General features: G+C 37.1%; 2 protein-coding genes across 3 annotated transcripts in view; one reads left to right on the top strand and one right to left on the bottom strand.

The window, feature by feature from the left end:
- The window catches only part of BORA (BORA aurora kinase A activator), a 51,389-nt gene extending 45,229 nt beyond the window's left edge, over positions 1-6,160 (bottom strand). For both annotated transcript variants that reach the window (XM_007501437.3, XM_007501438.3), the window contains exons 1-3: positions 5,963-6,160; positions 4,857-5,027; positions 2,154-2,260 (exon numbers count right to left, since the gene is read on the bottom strand). In XM_007501437.3, coding sequence (XP_007501499.1) covers positions 2,154-2,260; positions 4,857-5,012 — 263 coding nt within the window. In that variant the 5' untranslated portion in view covers positions 5,013-5,027; positions 5,963-6,160. The remainder of the gene's footprint in view (positions 1-2,153; positions 2,261-4,856; positions 5,028-5,962) is intronic.
- Positions 6,161-6,299: 139 nt separating this feature from the next.
- MZT1 (mitotic spindle organizing protein 1) lies at positions 6,300-21,106 on the top strand. The gene is made up of 3 exons (XM_001362260.4): positions 6,300-6,513; positions 13,938-14,083; positions 19,133-21,106. Exons 1-3 carry the CDS (start codon positions 6,435-6,437, stop codon positions 19,154-19,156), a joined length of 249 nt encoding a protein of 82 aa, XP_001362297.1. The 5' UTR covers positions 6,300-6,434; the 3' UTR covers positions 19,157-21,106.
- Positions 21,107-21,419: the final 313 nt, after the last annotated feature.

Genomic DNA, 21,419 nt, shown 5'->3' with positions numbered 1-21,419 from the left:
GAAAAGGTATGATGGTGATAAAGCTTGAAGGAGAGATTTTCCCTTTTGCTTATTATTTAAATATTTAAAGGAGGTGAGGGTATCATCTAACTTAGAAAACTGTTTTCCCACATTCTTTTTTTCATTATATACAGTCTCAATGGCTTTAATCAAGATCCAGTCCTCTGGGATAAGCCCCAATACTTCCTTCCCAGTTTCCTTAGCCTTTACTCTCCTCCTCACTGAGACCAAACCATATGAGCCTACTTGATTTGATATTCCACAAACACAGAATACTCTATATCCTGTCTCCATGCCATTTCACTAACCTTCCCCTATCCTGGAATGTAATCCCTCTTTATCTTGGCTTCTTGAAAGCTATTATTTCCTTTCAAACTTAATACCACCTTCTCCATGAAGTCTCTTCTGTGCCCACTGCCACCTGCCTCCAACTTGCTAGTTAATTCTTTCCTCAAACTATATTTTATTCATTTTATCTGCATCCTGTATATATTTAGGTATGAACACATCATCTCTTCTGTTTTAAGTTCCTTGTGGGCAGGGACTCATTCAGCTTTGTCTTTGTAGTGCCAGTGGTTAGGATAAATGTTTGTCAATTGATTTGATTCCACTTCTTCAGTGCAAGTTGTCTTTGGGAATACGCTGTTAACTGTTGTTCACAACCAGTAAAGAGTCATTCCATTAACTTTTGAGTTGTTTGTGATTTTAATTCTTTCAAGATCTTTGTGTTATCTACTAACCAGTGCCACTAGAAAACTATAAAGATAGGCTGTTGGAGCATCATGAAATTCAGTATTCTGGAAAGCACTCTCTTTGTTCCAAATCCCATTGGGGAACAGTCAACATCTGTGCAACTGCAATTACACAGATGCGGTTCATCAACCTCTAGACAAAAAGGGCAAGAGTGCCTACTGTCAAACTGGGTGAAATAAATTTCCTATGACTCGCAATAATTTTTGTACTTGATGGTGTTAACTCTGAACACCTTCTCTTCATAGAAATTTTACCCTGAACTTAGAATCCATTTTAGCTTAAGCCCTTCTTAGATACTGTACACTATTTTTATGTAGTATTCTGCATATCTTCTTCTTAGATGCTATCTTGAATGTAACTCTTTTTGAGTTTGAGACTTCATATTTGGGAAAGTCAATGTCGCCCTCTCTCATACATCTGGACAATGATTGTTCTTTAGCATTTTCAACCCATGGCTCTAGGTACTAAGTATATGCAGGCCATCAAAATAATTCATCAGTATGCTTATCTTAGACTCAAACCATAGATGAAAAACTGACCTGTCTCCCTTACACCCTTCTTGGACAAGACAAAAGACAGAAAAACTGGTTGCTTCCCATGACAAGGCTCAGCCTTGGGAAAGAGGAGATGGCAGCTTATTCACAGCACCACAGACCAAGACATGTAAAAAAATCTACACAAAATAATTCATATTTACATAACATTTTAATATTTATAAAGACCTTTCTTGACAACAATCCTGTGAAGTAGATAGTAGCAAATATTGTCCTCATTTTAGAGATGAGGAAACTGAAACTTACTGGGACTTACCTATAATCACAAAGTCAAGATGAAAAGCCCTTAAGCCTATGCTCAGTATATTTTCCCTTATACCTCACTGTCTATATATGTAGATAAAAATTTCCATTTGGGGTGAAAAACTTCCCTTAGTCCAAAGTTTCTAAACTCTGTAAGAAGTTCCTAAAATGTTTGTTTCCTATTTCTTATTTTATGGGGAGCAGTTAAACCAGTGCTTTTTTCATATTTTAAGGGAAAAAAAAAGTATTTTCCAAATTACTCCTTAAAACCAGTAGTAGATACCTTAACCAGATGTGTATGGAGTAAGGAATTCCAACATATGTTTCTTAATATAATAGGTGGAAAAATCGCCTCACTTATAAAAATCTATAAGATTCAGTTTATCATCATAGACAAAGGATTCCCTATTCTGAATTGGAATGATCTATATTCTCTGAAAGTGAATCATCTCTGTAATACATCTCTTATCCCTGGCAGAGTGAAACTGCACAAATTACTCCATCTAGCCATCTTTATATTAAGTATTCAATTTAAAGGCTTCACTTTCCACTACTTTTCAAGAGCAGGTTATTACACCTGAATCCAAGTATAGGAAAACTTACCCAGAATGACTTAAATATAAAGCTTGACGATGAATGTCTTCTGGGTCTATTTCCACAGGATTTATGACAGCAAGTTGATCAATAGACCATCTAAATTTCCCTGGAGTCTTAACAAAAGAAAGAACATTTATGAATAAAACAGTGAGCTCTAGTTTGCTATTCTATCAAAAAAACTAACAAAAGTCACCTTCAAGAAGACTAGAAGTAGCCAACACTTAACACAATATTCTTTAAAGCTAAGGACACATTAAAATTAGTTTTTGTTTTGTTTTGTTTTTCCCCTGAGGGATTGGGGAGGAGGCAAAAGGGTGGGAAAAGCAGGGGAAGATCTGTAATTTAATCAGAATAGACTTGGTATGGAAATTATCACTATTAACCTAAACCAACAATTTATCAGTAACTAGTCTTAGAAATTTGCCTGAGGTACTGAGAAGTTAACATACTTCCCCACAGCTAGAATATAGCACAGGCAAGACTTGAACCCAGGTCTCCCTAAATTTCCTTAATATCCATTGATATTTTACCTTTCCAAAATTAGAATAAAAATTACTAACATTAAGAGACAAAAGGTAATTTAATACAGACAAGCTTATTAAATTTCTATTTTAAATAATTAAGCACCCCATAGTGATAATTTTGAGTAATGTAAATTAATGCCAGTGTAATGCTTACTATATGCCAAGTACTCACTGTGCTATGTGCTGGCTATACAAAGAAACTCTAAAAACAATTCCTGCCTTCAAGAAGCTCATAATCTAATGGGATTGGGGAAATATCAGAATTAACTTTTCCCAACATAGAAATATGTTAAGTGAAAATAATAGATGTAATAAAAAGAACTCTGGAACTTGGAGTGAGAAGACCTGGTCATTGGATATTCTTTATATGCTGTTTCCAGTTCATGCTTCATGGATCCCATTTGTTGTTATTTTCTGTTTTTTTTTTGGCAAAGATACTGGAGTTGTTTGTCATTTCTTTCTCCAGCCATTTTTATAGATAAAGAAACTGAGGCAAACAGGATTAAGTGACTTGCCAGGATCACATAGCTAATAAGTGTCTGGGGCCAGATATAAACTCAGGAAGATGAGTCTTCCTGACTCCAAGCCCAGCACTCATATCCATTGCACATCTCAGCTGCCCATATTATGTAACTTTCAACAAATCAGATAACTTTTCTGTATGTCTCAGTTTCCCTATCTGCAAAGTAAGTTAAATAAAACATATCACTAAAGAAGAACCACATGAAAGAAGTTATATAGGAAGTCACTGAAATGGATTACAGGAAGATGGGTAATAAAATAATGTGGGAAGAGAGAAATTATGATAACAACCAAAATCTGTATAGTACTTTAAAGTTTGTAAAGCATTTTATACATATCACCAAATTAGAACCTCAGGATGAGGTAAAGAAGTTATTTAATGTATTATTAACTCCACTTTAAAACCAAAGAAACAAATCTCAGGACACTGTGACTTGCCCAGGAATACATACTTAGCCATTAAATGGTAAGAGGTAGTATTTAAAACCTAGATTTATCTCAGTCCAGGTCAAGCACTCCAACCACTATACCATGTGGCCTTACAAATAGTTGACATTTATATAGTGCTTTAACTTTTGTAATGCAATTTACATGATCTCAAGTCTCACAACAGCCTCATGAGGCAAGATGAAAATGAAATTCATGGAGGTTTAATTACTTAACTGATCAAAAAGCTAAGAAGTGTCAGAGGTAGGTTTTGAACTTAGGTCTTCTAGACTCCAACTCCAGGTGCAAATCATACTAAATTGCTGTAAGTCACATATGAATGATAGCCTTTGTTTTTCATTGTAGGAAGCCTACCCTCAAGAGATGTAGAGAAAGATCCCATCACTTTGAATGGGGCTCTCAGGGAGCCATGGCCCATTCTGCCGAGAAGAGGACACATTGATGAGATGCAGAATGGATATCTGAAAGAAATGCCTACAATGAAGAGATCACAAATCCATTGAATTATCTGGTTCAGAGATCATCATGGACAAATAATTCATTGTTTAATGATCACCTCTTGTTGATAAGTTTCTCTGTACTTGATCTGACTCATCTATGAATCAAACTACCAGAATTTATGCTTTTGGTATAATTATTGAGACTCTAGAGGTTTTACCGTAGTAGGAGATCAGAGACCTTTGCCTGAAATTCAATAAAAAATTTAATCCCAATCTATTGCAATTTAAATGCATTATCATCATCATAGCATTTGTAAGATCAGGATGTTCTGATAAAGTTTGTCATGTTAAAAAATGAAGTTGGAAGAATGTTTACTTTTTTTAGGCCATCTACAAGGTTTTATTCAATACTACTTTTGGTTAAAACCTAGGAAGCTTAAATATGTTCATATTTTTCTCAAACTCTAAAAAGGGAGGCAACAATGTAGACAGATGTGCACTTTGAAAGCAGAAAACTTAGCTTTGACACTTACTAGAGAAATGACTGTAGGCAAGTCTGAGTTTAATGAACTCATCTGTAAAATGGAGATAATATGCTGCTGATGACATGGTTGCTGTGAGACAAAGTGCTTTAAAACCGAGCACTATATAAATGTAAGACATTGTTATTATTGCTGGTATTAATAAACATGTTTGTTAAATGTCACAGTTAACTGTAGTGAGGAAATATTTTTATTTAAATGTATTTTTTTTATAAGTTATATGACAATTCTTACTGATGAAGACTTTGTTGATTTAAAAACAGAAGGGCTGGAAACAATTTGCTCTTGAAGACTAGAATAATCACTTGGACTTTCAAAAGGATTTAGAACAGTGATCTTCCCTGGAGTTTCAGGTGTTATTTGCATTTTAGCTTCTTTGACATCTCCCATAGCACAGTGATAAAACTGAAAGGAAAAAAATAGGATCATGAATTTCCTGTTATTAAAATTTGACAATGGCATTCAAGAAACAATCCTTTACAAAATAAGAAATTATTATAATGGTTTAAAATGTGGCTTCCAAGAAAAGAGTGGCCAAACATCATCTAGAGTGAAAAAAGGTAACCCTTTTTCTTCCACACAGAGGAACTTTGCCACATACCTAATCAATCATCTCAAACTTCTAACTGCTTAACTCTGTTGTTAAAATCTCTGGGGCATTCCAGCAAAATCTTTCCCCCAGCTACAGTTGGTCAATCAATGAATGTTTTATTCAAGGACTACTATATGCCGAGGACTATGCTAAGTAAGAAAGGGGGATAAAAAGAAAGGCTGAAGACAAACCCTGTTCTAAAGAAGCTCCCAATCTAATAGGGCAGAACATAAAAATAACTGTACAAAACAAGAACATACAGGACAAACTGAAGATTATCAATAGAGCTCTCAACCTATTTCAAGAAAGGCCAAGCACATTTGCACCAGAGCCTCATCTCCCCCATCCCTTTTTTTCTCTTCTATCCCAACGTAGGCTCAACAGATCCCTCCAAAACAATATGAATCGTCAGGCTCGGCCATTTACTGGCTCTCATTCCCCGGGATAGGCAAGTTGTGAAACAATTCATGGCACGACACAAGTTTGCCTCCATCCCAAGCCTGAGAAGGGATGGATGGATACCCAGGTGCCAGCAAGGTGAATTGCATCTTCCTAGGTGTGCCACAAAGGCAACCTCAGAATGGTAAGAAAGAGTCAGGTCATAGAGATATTCTCCCCTCTTCCCCGATTCTGAGGACCTGGACTCTAGTCGCAGAAAGACCAGCAGGCAGGGGAGCAAGAAACCCGGGAAAAGGCGATCTCGTTACAATTGGGAAATTGGAGGGGGCGGCCCCTCCAAATCGTGTACCTATATGTTGCGGATGAGAAGTCACGACCCCAGCAATCGGGATCGGCAGAGATCAGGGATCCAGGTGGTTCTCCCAGGAGCAGGGTCCAGCAGCCGCCGTGGCAGCGGCAGCCAGCTACTCTTTAACTCCCAGATTTCGCGGTGCCCAGAGCCAACCAGGGCTCGGGGCTTCCGGGAGCTCATCCAATCGCGTTGCCGAGCCGTCCTCGAACTCGCCAATCAGAGGGCAACCGCGTAAGAAATTCGAAAGGAAACTTCGCGCTTCACGCCCCCATAGTAACGAGGCCCAGGGATTCAAATGAACGCAACTTTATGGAGCACCTCACGGCGGCAGAGACATAGCGCGAGGGGCGGAGCTTCCACCAGCGTAAGGAGACAACGTGCGGCCTGATTGCCCGGGAGAACCGGCACTCCCTCCTGTTCCGGGTCAAACCATTCTCCCGCTTTTCCCCCGCCTTGGCGGGCAGTCGCAATGGCAGGGAGTAATACCAGTGCTGCCGCCGCGGCGACCGCGGCAGCCAACCTGAATGCTGTGAGAGAGACCATGGACGGTGAGTTCCTGTCCCCATCCCTTCCACTCCTCCCGAGTTCGTAGGCAGACTCGGGGCCCACCCTAAGTTGTGGTTCTATTGGAAGCTTGAGACTAGTCGCTCCTTGGCCCGGACCGCTTCACCCGATACCCCGAGTCGGTCGACGCCTTGCCTTCGAGAGGTGTCTCCTTCGCTTCTGCGTGGGTGATAGCGCGCGTTGTCCCGTTACCTCACGTCACCTTCACGCGCCCGGGCCCGGAGTGCGCGTGCCCGTTCCGCTAATGACCCATTATTCCCCACCCCGGTTGGATCCCTGTTGGGGACATTCCCGCCTTCTCCCCCACCTCCTCTAGCTGTTAGCTTTGAAGCGGACACCAATGCAGCCCAGCACTAGGATGTAGTGAGCTACGTAGGGCTAGGCAAGGTGTACTTGTGTGTGTTTTTATGCGTACGAAAAGTGAGGGTGAAAAACTGTTGTTTGTGTGGGTATTGGTGTGATGAAATTGAAAAGAACATGTGACTGTATAGAGGCGTTGAAGTGGAAAGGGACAAACGGGTTAGTGCATAGTTCTTATGATAGAAGGAAGTTCATTATGCCGAAGTATTTTAAATAGTAGCTTATATAAATGACAATTTTACTCAGTCTCCTAACACACAACAGAACCAAAATGTGCTGATTTCCACTCACTTTTACCTTTGTGGAAGTGTTGTTTATTTCCACCGTATCCTGAATATAGCTTTTTGGGGGGTTGCCAGGTGGCTCAGTGAATACAGAGCCAGGTCTGTAGAAGGGGGAGGCCCTGAATTCAAATTTAGCTTAGACTCTTCCTGGCTGTGATCTTGGGCAAGTAATTTAACTCCATCGACCTAGCCCTTATCCCTTCTCTGCCTTGCAACCAATACTTAGTATTGATTCTAAGACAGAAGCTTCGGTCTCTTTTTTTTCTTTTTTTGTATCTCCATTGTCGTAGACATAGTAGATGCTTAGTAAATACTATCAACTGGACTTGACCGTCTTTACTCACCTCATTTATTCGTACTTTGTCTTTCTCATTAATATTTTTACAAGTATACCCACAGGTCCCCATCCTTAAAAAAAAAAATACCCTCACTGAAATCTACCATCTTTTCATTCTCTGCATCTGACATTTCACAGCCAAACTTCTAGAAAGTTATTTACTCTCAATGCCTCCTACTTTTTTTCTCAGCAGTTATTGAAATCTGACTGACTTACAAACTCATCACTCAAGTAATAAAAAGTTCTTTATAACTTACTAATGATAGCTTAATTGTCAAATCCAATGGCCTTTTGTATCCATTGGTTTTCCTGCTCTTTCTCAAACTCTTGGTGACTTCATTCATATGCTACTCTCTAACTAAAGTATCAGTTCCAGGCTTTCTTCTCCCTGTCCCTCTATTTGGTCTATATGCACTCTTAACTGGTGATCTATCAGTTCCCATGGTTTCAATGAATATCTCTATGAAGATGATTCATTTTAATGGAGATAGCCTAGGACCCTTAGCCATCACTGAGAGGGTTTGTAATACTGTTCCATCTCTTCATTCTTCTACCTTTCTTACTACCCCTTCTTAGTCTTTTGTGTTATCATTGATAGCATGCTTTATAACTATGAGTGTTCCCAACACTGAGCTTCCTCTTCTCATTTCTCTATAATCATCAGCTTCCATGGGTTTAATTATCACTTCTGATCATAATTCCTGGATCAACATATCTAGTCCAAGGTTCTCCCCTGAGTTCACCCTCACCCACCATTTTTAGGCATTTAAAAACTGAATGCATTCCAGAGACTTCTTAAACTCAACATATGCCAAACAGAATTCATTATCTACCTCCTCCCACCCTCCAGCCTACTCTTCTAAATTTCTTGTTTGTTTCTAAGGCATTATTTTTTCCAGTCTCTCAGGTTTGTATGTTAACTTTATACTCAACTCACTCCACATATCCATCCAGTTGCCAAATCATATTATTTCTGTCTCCATAACATCTTTCATATGGCTTCTCTCTGCTCACATAGACCACTTCATTAAATTATTGCAATAGCCTCTAATTGGTCTAACTTGTTTCTCTCCATTTTAGTTCATCCTCCATAAAGCTGTGAAAGTGATTTTCATGAAGCACATTCCTGACCATGATGTCATCCTCTAAATTTCACTGGCTTCCTGTTGCCTCTAGAATAAAATATGAACTCCTCCATTTAACTTTTAAAGTCTTACACAACTTGTCAGTCTAGTCTTCCACAACTTGTCAGTCTAGTCTTCCAGCCTCATTGAATATCATTCTTCACTCTAATCCCTTACAATTCACCCAACCTGGTCTTTCTGTTCCTCACACATAGGACCATTGCTCATCTCTGCCCATTTGCATTGGCTGTTCCCATACTTGAAATACATTAAAAGGATCAGAAATTTAGACCTGAAAAGAACCTCAGGGACCAGCAAATTCAACCTCCTTATTTTATGAAGAAAGTGATGGACAGAGAATTTGTAACTCAGTAGAGCTAGTGATTGAGAAAGGATTTTAAGTCAAGTCCAAAGACCCAATGCATTTCCTCAGGGTTGCAAATGGCTAGCAAAAGTCCCAGGTTCAGCCAGAACCAGATTAAAATGTAATTGGAAATGTTTAATAAAATAAGTAAAAATGCAATTCAACATAATGTTAATTTGTAACTTTCTAAGTCAGTATCAGTCTTCCGGAACTTTGCTATAGTATACCCTTCTCACCTCCACCTCATAAAATCCTTTCTTTCAGGATGCTGCCCAGTTACTACTTCCTTCAGGAAGCCTTTTTCCTGATTTCTGAACTTTTAGTACTGTCCCTCCTTAACTTCCTTTTATTTAATTACCTTGTTTATAGCTATTTTATTTTGGTTATTCTATATTTACTCATATGTATTTATTGTCTCCTCTGGTTGAATGTAAGCTCCCTCAACACTACCTGGCATATAGTAATTGCTTAATGAATGGTTATTGATTGATAATGGCATTAGTACATAAAATTATTTTCTTCTTTCCACCAGTGTTCTAGCTTTGCTTTGGAATATGGTGACTGATGAAATCAGTAGAATAAGCATGATTGAACTTTGGGGAAAGGGGGATTTTTTTTTTAACAATTTGGAACTCACAGTAAAAGTTAATATAGTACTTTACCTGATCATATAAAGAGGAAACAGACCACTTTAGCAGCAAAGGAATGTTTCTGGCAAAGCTATAAAACTCCAGAGATAGCAAATGCTTTCATATAGTGCATGGCAGGTTAGAGTATAAATGGTCTAACCTTAGACTAGAATGTAGAGAATCTTGATATAAATCACTGTTACTAAGTGCTAATAACAGACCATATCAGTAAGACTTGGATGCTAAAATAAGACACCACGGAGCACTGTAGCCTTTGGTTAAACTCTGATCTATTACCTTTATATTTTTAGGTTCATTCTGTTGGACATAAAAATGCTACTAGAATTTTTTTATTTAATGAAACTGTAAGTGATATATAATACTGACACATTCTGCTATAAACACATTCACATTTCAGTTAATTACAAGTTTTCAAGGTTAAAAGATTTACTACCAATAGTTGTATATGAAAGGTATTGTGTGAAGTTCCTTTAAATTTAAAGCATCTCCATCAGTGGTATAGTGAAAAGTTGTTTAGTAATTTTACTCTATTATAATTTTATTCTAAACTGTGATTTAGAAATGAGAAAGATACCTTTTATGCCTAAGTATAACCAAGTTTTATTACTTTGAAAAACTTTTAGCTGTAGATTTGTGCCTTTTTGCAACAATCCGTTAAAAAGTACATGAAAGAAATATTTTAAACACCTGTTTTTACTTGATTATTTAATCTGAAAGACATGAGGTTCCTATATCCCTTTGCTTTGTTTGCTTCCCCCGACCCCCTTAGAACCTTCACTTTCTTTCACCTACTTTTCTTCCTTCATAATACAGTGGAAAGAATATTGGACATCTGATACGGCTTCTGGTTGGTGACCCTGGACCCAACCACCCCCACCTCCAACTACTAATGTGTTTTAGCCTCTCCTTGGGAATTGACACTCTGGGCTTCTCTGCTGATGTAGACCCAGAACAATCATGTTGCTCTCCAGCTATCTTCATGACTTGTTGCTGTATATCTCCCATATGTTGTCTTTTTCCCATTAAAACATAGTTACCTTGAGGGCAAGAATTTTCTTGTTTTCTTGTATTTGTATCCCTAACATCTACATCTAGCACAGTGCCAGCACATAGACAGCGGTTAATAAATTTTTTTTTATTCATTTGTGCAACAGCCTTGGGTTCAGGTCACGTATGATGGTTATTAATACAGCTATGGTTAAGGCAAAACCTCTATTTGAATATCATTTTCCTCATTTGTAAAATGAAATTATAATATTTGCAGTATCTCCCTCACAGAGTTATAAGGAAAAACATTTTGGATTTAGTGCTGGAAAGGGGGACATAAGAGATCTTCTGCCTTACCCACTTTGGTATCCCTGTAGTGCCTTCTCTGATAGGTACTCAATAACTATCCATTGAATTGATTTTGGATTTGTAAGAGAATATTTTTTTTGTTCATCGATATTTGACTGTCTCTCCATGGATGAAGTCCATGGGATTTTCTTGAGAAAGATACTGGAGTAATTTGCCATTTCCTTTGCCTGTATGTACCCTTTTTACAGAGTAAGGAACTGAGGCAAATAGGAGTTAAGCTACTTGCCCAGGGTTACACTGCTAGTAAATGTCTGAATCTGGAGTGAACTCAGATGTTCTTGACTCTAGGCCCAGGACTCTTATCTTCTGCACCACCTACATGCCTATGGGGGAATATAAAAGAACAACTTCCAGGTTATTGCTGGAGGAAATATACCCCACATCTGTAACAAGCACCATAAGACTCCTGACAGTTTTTTTCCTTAAGACCTGGTGAGTGTACACAGTACTATATTTGAGGCAGAGAACCTGGGATCAAAACCTGAGTTTGTTGCTTATACTTGACTAATCACTTATTCTCTACGGGCCTTAGTTACATCATTTGAAAAATAGGGAAGAGGAAAGAGACTAGATGACCTCTGAAGTTCTTTCTGTTATTAAATTAATGACCCTAAGTATGGTAAACGTCTCAAATGACAGAATTTTGGAGATAAAAAAACATTTAGCTTAAATTTAAGTAAAATGTATCTATAGCAATCCTCTATCCCAGTGGTTGGTCCTTAAACTTTTTCACAGTGTTGGAACCCTTCTATTTAAACAAAACTCTGGCAGAAATCTTGTAGTAAAATCCTCTACAAACAAACTTAAGAGAGTTCCTTAAAGCATAGTTTAAGAAATATTGTTCTTATCTAATGATGGTGATCCTATGGTTTGTAACCAAAGATGGGCACATGGAGACCCTGCCCCCGTTTGTTACTAGAAAGGCAGAGGACTTGGCTGGAGCTGCTCCCCGCCTCCTTTCCACCATGCCTGATGACATTTTTTTGTATCACTGGCCCCTGTGCCCAGCTGCCCAATGGGAGCACTTTCTTGCCCTGTCTGGGGTAAGGGGGGGAGGGCAAGCATGGCACTCAATCTAGGAGGTGGGGTGGGGGCAGGGTCTGTCACTCTGTCTCTAAAAGGTTCACCATCACTGCTCTAATCTATCAGTTTAGTAACCCATAATCAAAAGAAAATAATTTTAGTCTGGCAAATTTATTCTCAGTGAAGTCATAATTAACTACTTTCTAGATATTCACAAATAATCACCTTAATGATCTGTGGTAGAAAATATTTCTAGGAATCTAAATAAAGTGAACTGGCCTACCATTCAGAGTTTTGGGGAAGGATCGGAACATTTGCCCTTCTCCAATCCTCTGTTACCTCTTGTGTTCTCCATAATTGAAATATCACTGACTTTTGCTCAGCATTTTTATCTTCCATTTCTCTGGGATCCACTTTTATTTCCTTGCTTTCTTGGGTACCCAACTCCCTTTTAGCCATTTCTATTTCTGACTTCTTTCATCCAAAAAAACCCTCTTTTTATCAGTTATCAAATTCTGTCCTAAGCAGTGGTCCTATCCCTTCTCTAAGCAGTCGACCAGTAAGGATTTATTAAGTGCCTATTATGGCCCAGACTCTGCTAAGAATGGGGGATAACCATAAAAGGTAAAAGAAAATCCCTGTCCTCAAGGGGCTTACTATCTCTCTTTCTCTTATTATAGTTTGTAGAGGTGAGGTTGGGAAGAAGAAACCAAACATCTTTTGGTGGCCTTAACTTTTCTTACTGGCTTCAGCTTATTTTGGGCTTTTCAGACTGCTAACAATGCTAATAGTACTGTGCCATGCTTTTGTTTTATCATCTGTTCATTTTTTTTCATTATGAGTTGTTTGTTTAATTGGTGAATTTTCCATATATCCACATTTTTTTCTCTTCAGACACTTAGCTTTTTTTTTCCCTTAGTAGAATTGTTTTTATTTTGTTATCTCTCTCACTCTGGGAAATGAAGGTCCACAGGTACTCTCGAGGTAGGAAATTAACTGTCTAGAACTACAGACTCTTTCACAGTGGCCCAAGAGTTGAGTCGGTACAAGACTTATGCTAAATTAGATCATAAGAATCTGGTACCCTTTTAATATCTTTCATCACGAGTAGATCATATAAGGAAAAATGGAAGAGTTGGTAGAATCTTTTGATTTCAGGGTTTTCATAAGCTGTTTTTTTTATCTAACTCTGGGGAATGGGACCCAGTTTGCCCAGCAATAATAAACAAATTAATAAAACAATATCAGAAGATCCAAGTTGTAAAATACTTTTGAGGAAATAAAATTTTATCATATTTAAATAATTTATTTCCAGCTTTATAAAATAAGTATAAATGGTTTCTAGTAATTATTAAAGGGAAGAAATTAACAGCTCACATTACAAAATCGTAGCTAGAAAAGGGGTCTTACAAAGATAATGGACTAGATGACTTTTTCTTAAAATGAGAAAACTGAAACTTATAATGGTTAAGTGACTTGGTGAAAACATTTGAATTATTCCTAATGCAGAATTAATAGTCATTTGAATTTATGTCTTACTAATTTAACTTTAGGAAGCATTATCTAAAGCAGAGGCCAGGAATCAGAAGAACTCAATCCCTTAAATGTCTGAGCCAAATGATTTAACTTGCAGTGTCTGTTGTCCCATTTGTCACATGAAGATAATATCGCCATGTTTACTGATCCCACAGAATTGTTATGATTTTTATAAATAAAATAATAGATATGAATGTATTTTGAAAAGTTAGAATTATTAAATATAGAGCATTACTAAATTCTAATATTAATTCCAAAATTCCTCAAGAGATTACAACCTTGTGGTATAATATTTGGACTATAAAATATACTGTTTGTATACATTGAAATTTTAATATATCTAACTTTTAAAAGCTTTTGTGTATCTATTTCAGTTCTGCTTGAGATCTCAAGAATATTGAATACCGGCTTGGATATGGAAACACTCTCTATTTGTGTACGTCTGTGTGAGCAAGGAATAAACCCAGAGGCCTTATCCTCTGTTATTAAAGAACTTCGAAAGGCCACAGAAGCACTAAAGGTGACTGTTAATTTTACTTCCATTCAAAAAGTTAAACTCTTTTCCCCAAAAAAATTTAGATAAAAGGGCAACTAACCCAAGAAAGGTAAAACTAGCTCCCTAAGACATTAGGAGAATAGCTTGGATAACAGCTAAATTGTGGTACATAAATATATTGTTTCTGTACAATAAGAATCTTAAAATATAAAGAATTTAGAGAAATATGGGAAAGAAAAATAGAGAAATATGAAATGATGAGTTGAGTTAGTAGAACCAGTGAAACATACATAATGAATTCAATAATATAAAAAATTCCTTTTCTCTCCCCACCTCCCAAAAGACTCTGAATTTGACACTACTAATGACCAAGCTTGACACTGAAGAATTGATGTATCTATGTTACCTTTTTGCAGATGTGGTGATATTTATTTGGAATATTATGCATATTGTCAAACAATGCCATTTTATTGGTTTTGCTGAATAGTCTTGAAGAAGTTAAGTGACCTTTCTGCTTACCAAGCCAATGTGTATTCTTGGATCCATCCCCTCCAATCTTTTCCACTACATTGCACCCTACTAGCATCCCCATTCTTTCTTCAACTACTTTCTACCTAATGAGTCCTTTTCTGCTTTTGCAAATCTATCTTTGTTTCCCCTATACTTAAAAAACCCTCACTTGATCCTACTCCCCACTAGTTATCATTTATCTTTTGAGCTGAACTTGAGAAAATCATCTATGCTTTTTTCCTCTACCATCTTTCCTCTCTTTCTCTTCTAAAACCCTTTGCAATCTGACTTCTGACCTCTGGGTGAAATGATTCTCTTCAAAACTACTAATGATCTTAATTGCCAAAGTTAATGACTATCTCAGTATTCATCCTTCAAGTGTCCATGACATTGATTGTTAATCACCCTCTTCATATGTACTCTCTAGGTTTTCTTGACACTGCTTTTTCCTAGTTCTCCTGCTTGTCTAAACACTGCTTCCCTGTCTCCTTTGCTGATTCTTCACATTAAGTCCCTTAAGTTTGTTTTGTGAGCCCCCTTTTTTCCCCTTTATGTTCTCTTAGTTAGGGATCTTGGCAGCTTTCATTGATTGACTTATCTGTACTCAGATGATTTCCAGATCTTTATATATTATCTTCTTCTCTCTCCTCAGTCAGAGTGCCATGTTATCCACTGCCTCTTTATATATCCCAAATTCAACATTTCTAAAACAACACATCTTTTTTTCCCAGACTTTCCCCACTTCTGGACTCCCCTATTACCTAGTTCTTACTATGAACCAGACACTGTACTAGATAGTGTAGATACAGTTATAATAAAGGAAACTCCCTACTTAAAAGAAGGGGTAACCAGATGGTACAGGGATAGAGTGCTGGGCCTGGAGTCAGGAAAATTCATCTTCCTTAGTTCAAATGTGGCCTATGACATTAGCTGTGGTGCACAAATATTAATTTTACTTCCATTCAAAAAGTTTAAAACTCTTTTCCCAAAAAAATTTAGATAAAAGGGCAAGTAGCCCTAGAAAGGTAAAACTAGCTCCCTAAGATATTAGGAGAATAACTTGGATAACAGCTAAATTCTGGTACATAAATATATTATTACTGTATAATAAGAATCTTAAAACATAAAGAATTTAGAGAAATTTGGGAAGACTTATGAAATATGAGTCACTAAAATGGGTGAGTTACTTAACCTTGTTGGCCTCAGTTCCTCATTTGTAAAATGAACTAGAGAAGTAAATGATAAACTACTCTAGTATCTTAGCCATGAAAACCCCAAATGGGGGTCATAAAGAATTGGGTACAAGTGAAAACCACTGAACAACAAAACTTTTTTGTAAAACCCTTACCTTCTGTCTTAAGTCAATCCTATGTCTTGGTTACAATGCAGAAGAGTGTTGAGGGCTAGGTAGTGGGAGTTAAGTGACTTGCCAAGGGTCATATAGCTAGAAAATGTCTTGGGTCAGGTTTGAACTCAGAACTTCTTGTCTTAACAAAACCTTTTAAAAATCTCAATTCTAATGAAGAAGACAATAACACATAAATACAAAGAAAATAGTTACAAAGTAGTTTGAAAAGGTTAGCACTAACAACAAATTGGGTCAGTAGAAGGTGGTATTATGTTCATAGCCACACTATCATTCTCATCTCTTCACTCTTGGCCACATCTCCAGTCCATTACCAAGTCTTGTTTCCACCTTCATAATGTCTCTTGGACATACCCTTCTCTCCTCCCACAGTTTCCACTATGCTTGCCCAGATGCTGGCAATAGCTGTCTTCCTAATCTCTTGGGCCTGTTTCTGTTCCAGCCCCTCCAGGTTCAAATAGAAATTCTTGTTTGACATAATAGTTTGACCACTTTCTGTTTTTCCAATCTTAGATTATACTTTCCTCCATGAATTCTACATGTTAGCAATTCTACTCTGTTTGCATTGCCTTGGAAATTCCCTCTACACTGGCCATCCTTCCTATCTCCCTTCCTTTTCTCCCCTTGCCCTTCCTCATCTCTTCATTGTAGTTCACTAGGCTTCAACTGTCACCTGAAAACTCAGCTTCTGCAGGAGACCTTTCCCACTCCCCAGCCAGCTGCTGGTTTCATCCCCACTGCAGTGACCTCTCTCTCCCATCACCTCTGTACATATCTTATATGGACCTGTTATTTATATCTTGTCTCTCCCTTGATAATATGGTTGCCTTCAGAGCAAAGACTGTTTGTACCTTTCTTTTTATCCTCAATATTTAGTCTAGTAGGGGGCAGCTGGGTAGCTCAGTGTGTTGAGAGCCAGGCCTAGAGACGGGAGGTCCTAGGTTCAAATCTGACCTCAGACATTTCCCAGTTGTGTGACCCTGGGCAGGTCACTTGACCCCCATTGCCTAGCCCTTACCACTCTTCTGCCTTGGAGCCAATACACAGTATTGACTCCAAGATGGAAGGTAAGGGTTTAAAAAAAATTTTTTTTTAGTCTAGTACTTGGTATAGGTGTTTATGTTGATTGATTTTCCCCCAAACCAGTTGCATTTTGATAAATAGATCTCAAACTCTTCCAGTATGAGGACACATTTGTAATGGCCAAAAATTTAATGATTCCTCCGTCTCCACCCCTAGTGCTGGTTATGGTGTTAGTATTAGTTAATTAAGAAGATACGTAGTGACAAAAAGCTACTAGGAATTCAGTAATAGGAACTGGACCTGTAATTTCACTGACCTAAAGAACTACCTGATTAGGATATCCCTACCAGTGAATGTCAGCACCTTTTCTGCAACTATAGAACTGCTGAAATAGAATAGGTGATCTGAGGAAACTGTTTCTGGTTGAACTAACTAGATGTACTCTGGCTTACTAAAGAACTGTTAGAGGGGAACCTGAAACTGCTTATTTGTAATGGAGCTAGGAATGAGAAAATGCTGAGGGATGCTAGTACAGGGATGCTGCCACACAGGGGAACTGCTCTGGGGTTTGCCTACTGATCCCTACTGATGGCTGATGGATCAATATATCTTTCTTACCTCCTTCCCCCTTCACTCCCTCCCTTCTCCAGCCCTTTCCTTTCTGCCTCCCTCACCTCCCAATTCTTCTTGAAGCCTTTGGCTTCTTCCCTCCCCCCTATACTATAAAGATACTCTTTTTCTTTTCCTTTTTCAAGTCAAGGGGTTTATTGGGATAACAGGATGGGAAACTGAGGTAAGAGGGATGAGGATGTCCCTAATTTAAAATGAGGGAGAATTTGAGGGTTTGAGAAAGTAGTCCAGTCACAAACTGTGACTCTAAGATAGTTAGAGAGATGGAGGACAACAGCTGTTTAAAATCTTCTTTCTTCTTCTTCACAAAGCCAGCAAGGTCTCTCAGATTTACCCCAGAGAGAAACAAAGTTCAAAATCTATCCTTCAGCCTGGCTTTCCTCCAACTGTTGGTCTGTCAAATCTCAGAGGTTTCTCCCTTGGTCAGAGAGCTACCCCCCCAACCAAGTCAGTCTTATTACAAGGGTCCTCAGACAGCCTCAACTGCCAGAGAGGGAAACAAAGTCCAAAGTTTCTCCCCTGGTCAGCTTCAATTGCCCAGAGCCCTGAGACCAACTCAAAAGCCAAGTTTTTTGCTGCTTCTCCTCTCTGTGGCCAGAAACCCCCAACTGCCACTCCTGGGAACATTCCGTTTGGAACCTTCCTCTTGACTGACAGGCAGGTTAGGTCCCCAGCTTGTTTCTTGCATCTTGGCTTACAAGTCCTCTCTCTCTCTCTCCATGCCTCTACCACACTGCCTAAAACATTGAGAAATTTAGTGAATTTCTGGGGTTAAATATTCGGTATTTGTTGGGGTCAGGACTTCAACCCAATTCTTTCTGGCTTCAAAGCCAGTGATCTATGGGGGCTGTATTGCCCTTGTAGCAAGGGAAGGTAAAAGTAGCAAGAGAATGATTGACAGGTCTTGAGACATAGAATCTTTCCTGAGCTGGTTGAGTCAGAGTTCCAAGGAGCAGTTTGTCATCTGACATGAGCTGAAAGGAGGAGGAGAAAGGTGTGTAGCTGAGACATCCTGATAATCCATCCATCAAGGAACTGGCCTTTGAGGATCAACTGGCCATGGGTGAGAGGAAATCTCCAGTCTTCTGGTGGACAGTTACTGGAGAGCAGACTTCTACGTTGCTGATTCCATCTGAGAACACCACAACTTGGATTCCTGATATCTGTCCAACCATCTCAGGAAAGATTCTATGTTTCAATTTCTGTCAATCATTCTCTTGCTACTTTTACCTTTCCTTGCTACACCCTTCAGCATGAATTCATTAATGCTTTTAAATTTATTCATGTTTCACTAATCACTGATGAATCGTTTTCATAGTTTTGGCCAAGTAAAATAGCAAAGTTGGTGAAAATTAGAAATATACCACTAAAGATGAAGCATAAAGGATGTAAATCAAAATTTTTACATAATAACTTAAATATATTATTGACATTACAACATATTAAATGCAATTTTAAGAAATGACCCTTTGAATTACCAAAATCTTTATCTCCAAAATATTTCTTATTGGTTTCACTGTATTGAATCTTATTTCTCTTTCTAGGCTGCTGAAAATATGACAAGCTGACTTCATGGAGGGATCTCTTGAAGATTTGAAGATTGCATACTCGTCATAAATATGGAATGAAAATACTTTTTACAGCAATGTAAAATTATAAAACCATAGCTTTATACTTAGTGGAAAGTAGCTTATTGAAATATTATCAGATAATTGTTTAGTTCATGTCTTTATTCCTTTTTTTTTTAACAATCCCATTGGTTTACAAATAATATGCTGTTATTTATGTATTCTTTATTTATAGCTTTGAAAGCTTTAATTTTATAAACAGTCTGTCAAGTGTTGCACATTTGCTATGCCTAGTTGAAAGTATAGTGGAAACTTATCAACACTGATGTAGTAGTTATGACTTGTTGACATTTCCATTATAAACTCTAGTTTTGAATTGTTTATGCATAATAACTTTATGGTTTTACTTTTCATTGGGCTGAAAGTTGGCAGAATTTCAGAGATCCCTTGAGTGTGTCAATTTTTATTTAAATCCATTGTGTGCATTAATTTTGTTTTGTACAGGAGCATGTTAATTTCTTATAGTCTCTACTATTATAACTAAAAGACTTAGTTTTTTAAACAATTTAGCTGACAATGAATAATGTGAACTAGATCACTTTTTTATTAAAAATAAAAATTTCAGAAGCAGCTATCAGTTGCTGTTTGAATCATCTAAAGCTAACGAGAATATTTTAGTTATGTTTTGCCCTTTAAGATTTGTCCTCCATCATTCAGAGACCTCAGTAATAATGTATTTATGATAAGATAAATTAATGTTACCAACATGCAAGTTACCATTTATTTTATTAAGTAAAGATAATTTGGTTGCTGAATAAGAAATTAAGAAATAAGTCTTTATTCATTGGATGAAAATTCTTTTAAAGTTTACATTTTAATTTTTTTTTTTTAAAGAAGAAGATTTCAGGTCATTACACAAAGATTAAATAGGCCAAATATCAAGATTTGTTAAGCTGTGCCTTCTTAAAGTCATTTTTGTGATATTATCTTTATTCTAATAGTTTTATTATTCAGTGGTGCAGTAAAGAGGGATTTTTAGAAAGGACAATATAAGAATAAAGAACTAGTGTTATTGATTCTTTTTTATCATTACTTATTTTTATGACATGCATATGCTTTTTTTAAAAGGGTCCTGCTCCTTCCACTATTGTTTTTAAAACACATAGGCAGAATATTTTCACCACATCATTCAAACACATGTGGAATTCACTGGAAAATTTCTTGTATATAAGAAGAATACGTAGTGGCCAAATCTGTTCTGTAGAATTTATAATCACTCAGATATGGGGAATGAAGGGGGTAAAGGAAGGCAGGGTTTAATAACCTACAATATCAAGAACATAAAAAGTGCATGTTAATATTTTTAGACTCCTAATTTCTCTAGAAAATGGCCTCTTTTGGTGTGCTTTTAAATATAACAAATTTTATATTTAACTCTTAGGCCTGAAGATGAAAAGCAATTTAGTGCATCCAATCTTCCATTTTTTTTTCTTGTAATGGCTCAGATTCAGTTTATAAATTTATGATGTCATAAATTAAGTTATATGGGAATCATAGAAAAAAAGTGGGAAGAAGTATATGTTTACAGAGGGCTTCCTGAATGTGTTACATTTCTGAAATGTAAATCTATTTTTTTAATGCATATTCATAATCTTTCAAAGGATATTTAGGGAAACAAAACAAACAATAACTGTAAAATCATAGTCTTGTACATGTTATCACTGACAATAAAACTGAATAGTCTTGAAAGGTACTTTTGATTTGTTTCCTATGTATTATGTATTGGAAAAAATCAACCATGTGAGTACCATAGTCAAGTCATTTTATGCTTATGTGTGAATATTCTTAATATTTTTATTATAAATATGTCCTTAGTTATTCATGTTTTCCTTAATTCCATAGAAGTGCTATGTCAGTATGTCTTTTTTTTTTAATAAATTTTTATCAATATCGTCTGTCTAAATGTCACCTACCTTTCCCGGTGTATTGTCTTCCCCTTATCAAAAAGCCATCTCTTACAAAAAATAAACATGAGAGAGAAATGGAGAGAAGGGGAAGCATTTCAGCAAAATTAACCAAATAGATCCAAAAAATTCTGATATATGCCATATTCTACATCCATAGTAGCCCAATAGCAAAGAAAGTGAGTGAGGTGATTTTTATCGTCTTTTCTATAGAACTAAACCTAGTCATCCTAATTCTGCAGCGTTTACTTTTGATTATGTTGTGGTTATTCTTTTCATTTCTATTGGAATTTATGTTA

Source organism: Monodelphis domestica, chromosome 8, assembly GCF_027887165.1.
Source record: "Monodelphis domestica isolate mMonDom1 chromosome 8, mMonDom1.pri, whole genome shotgun sequence".
In the NCBI taxonomy this organism is placed as follows: Eukaryota; Metazoa; Chordata; class Mammalia; order Didelphimorphia; family Didelphidae; genus Monodelphis; species Monodelphis domestica.
The sequence above is the reverse complement of the archived record's forward strand: the minus strand, read 5'-3'. Positions and strand labels throughout refer to the sequence as shown.

Excerpts from the sequence above, each read along its gene's own strand:
- MZT1 (XM_001362260.4), top strand. The coding sequence starts at position 6,435 with ATGGCAGGGAGTAATACCAGTGCTGCCGCCGCGGCGACCGCGGCAGCC. Across the intron at positions 6,514-13,937 it reads TGTGAGAGAGACCATGGACG|TTCTGCTTGAGATCTCAAGA; the intron begins GTGAGTTCCTGT and ends TATCTATTTCAG. Across the intron at positions 14,084-19,132 it reads AGGCCACAGAAGCACTAAAG|GCTGCTGAAAATATGACAAG; the intron begins GTGACTGTTAAT and ends TTCTCTTTCTAG.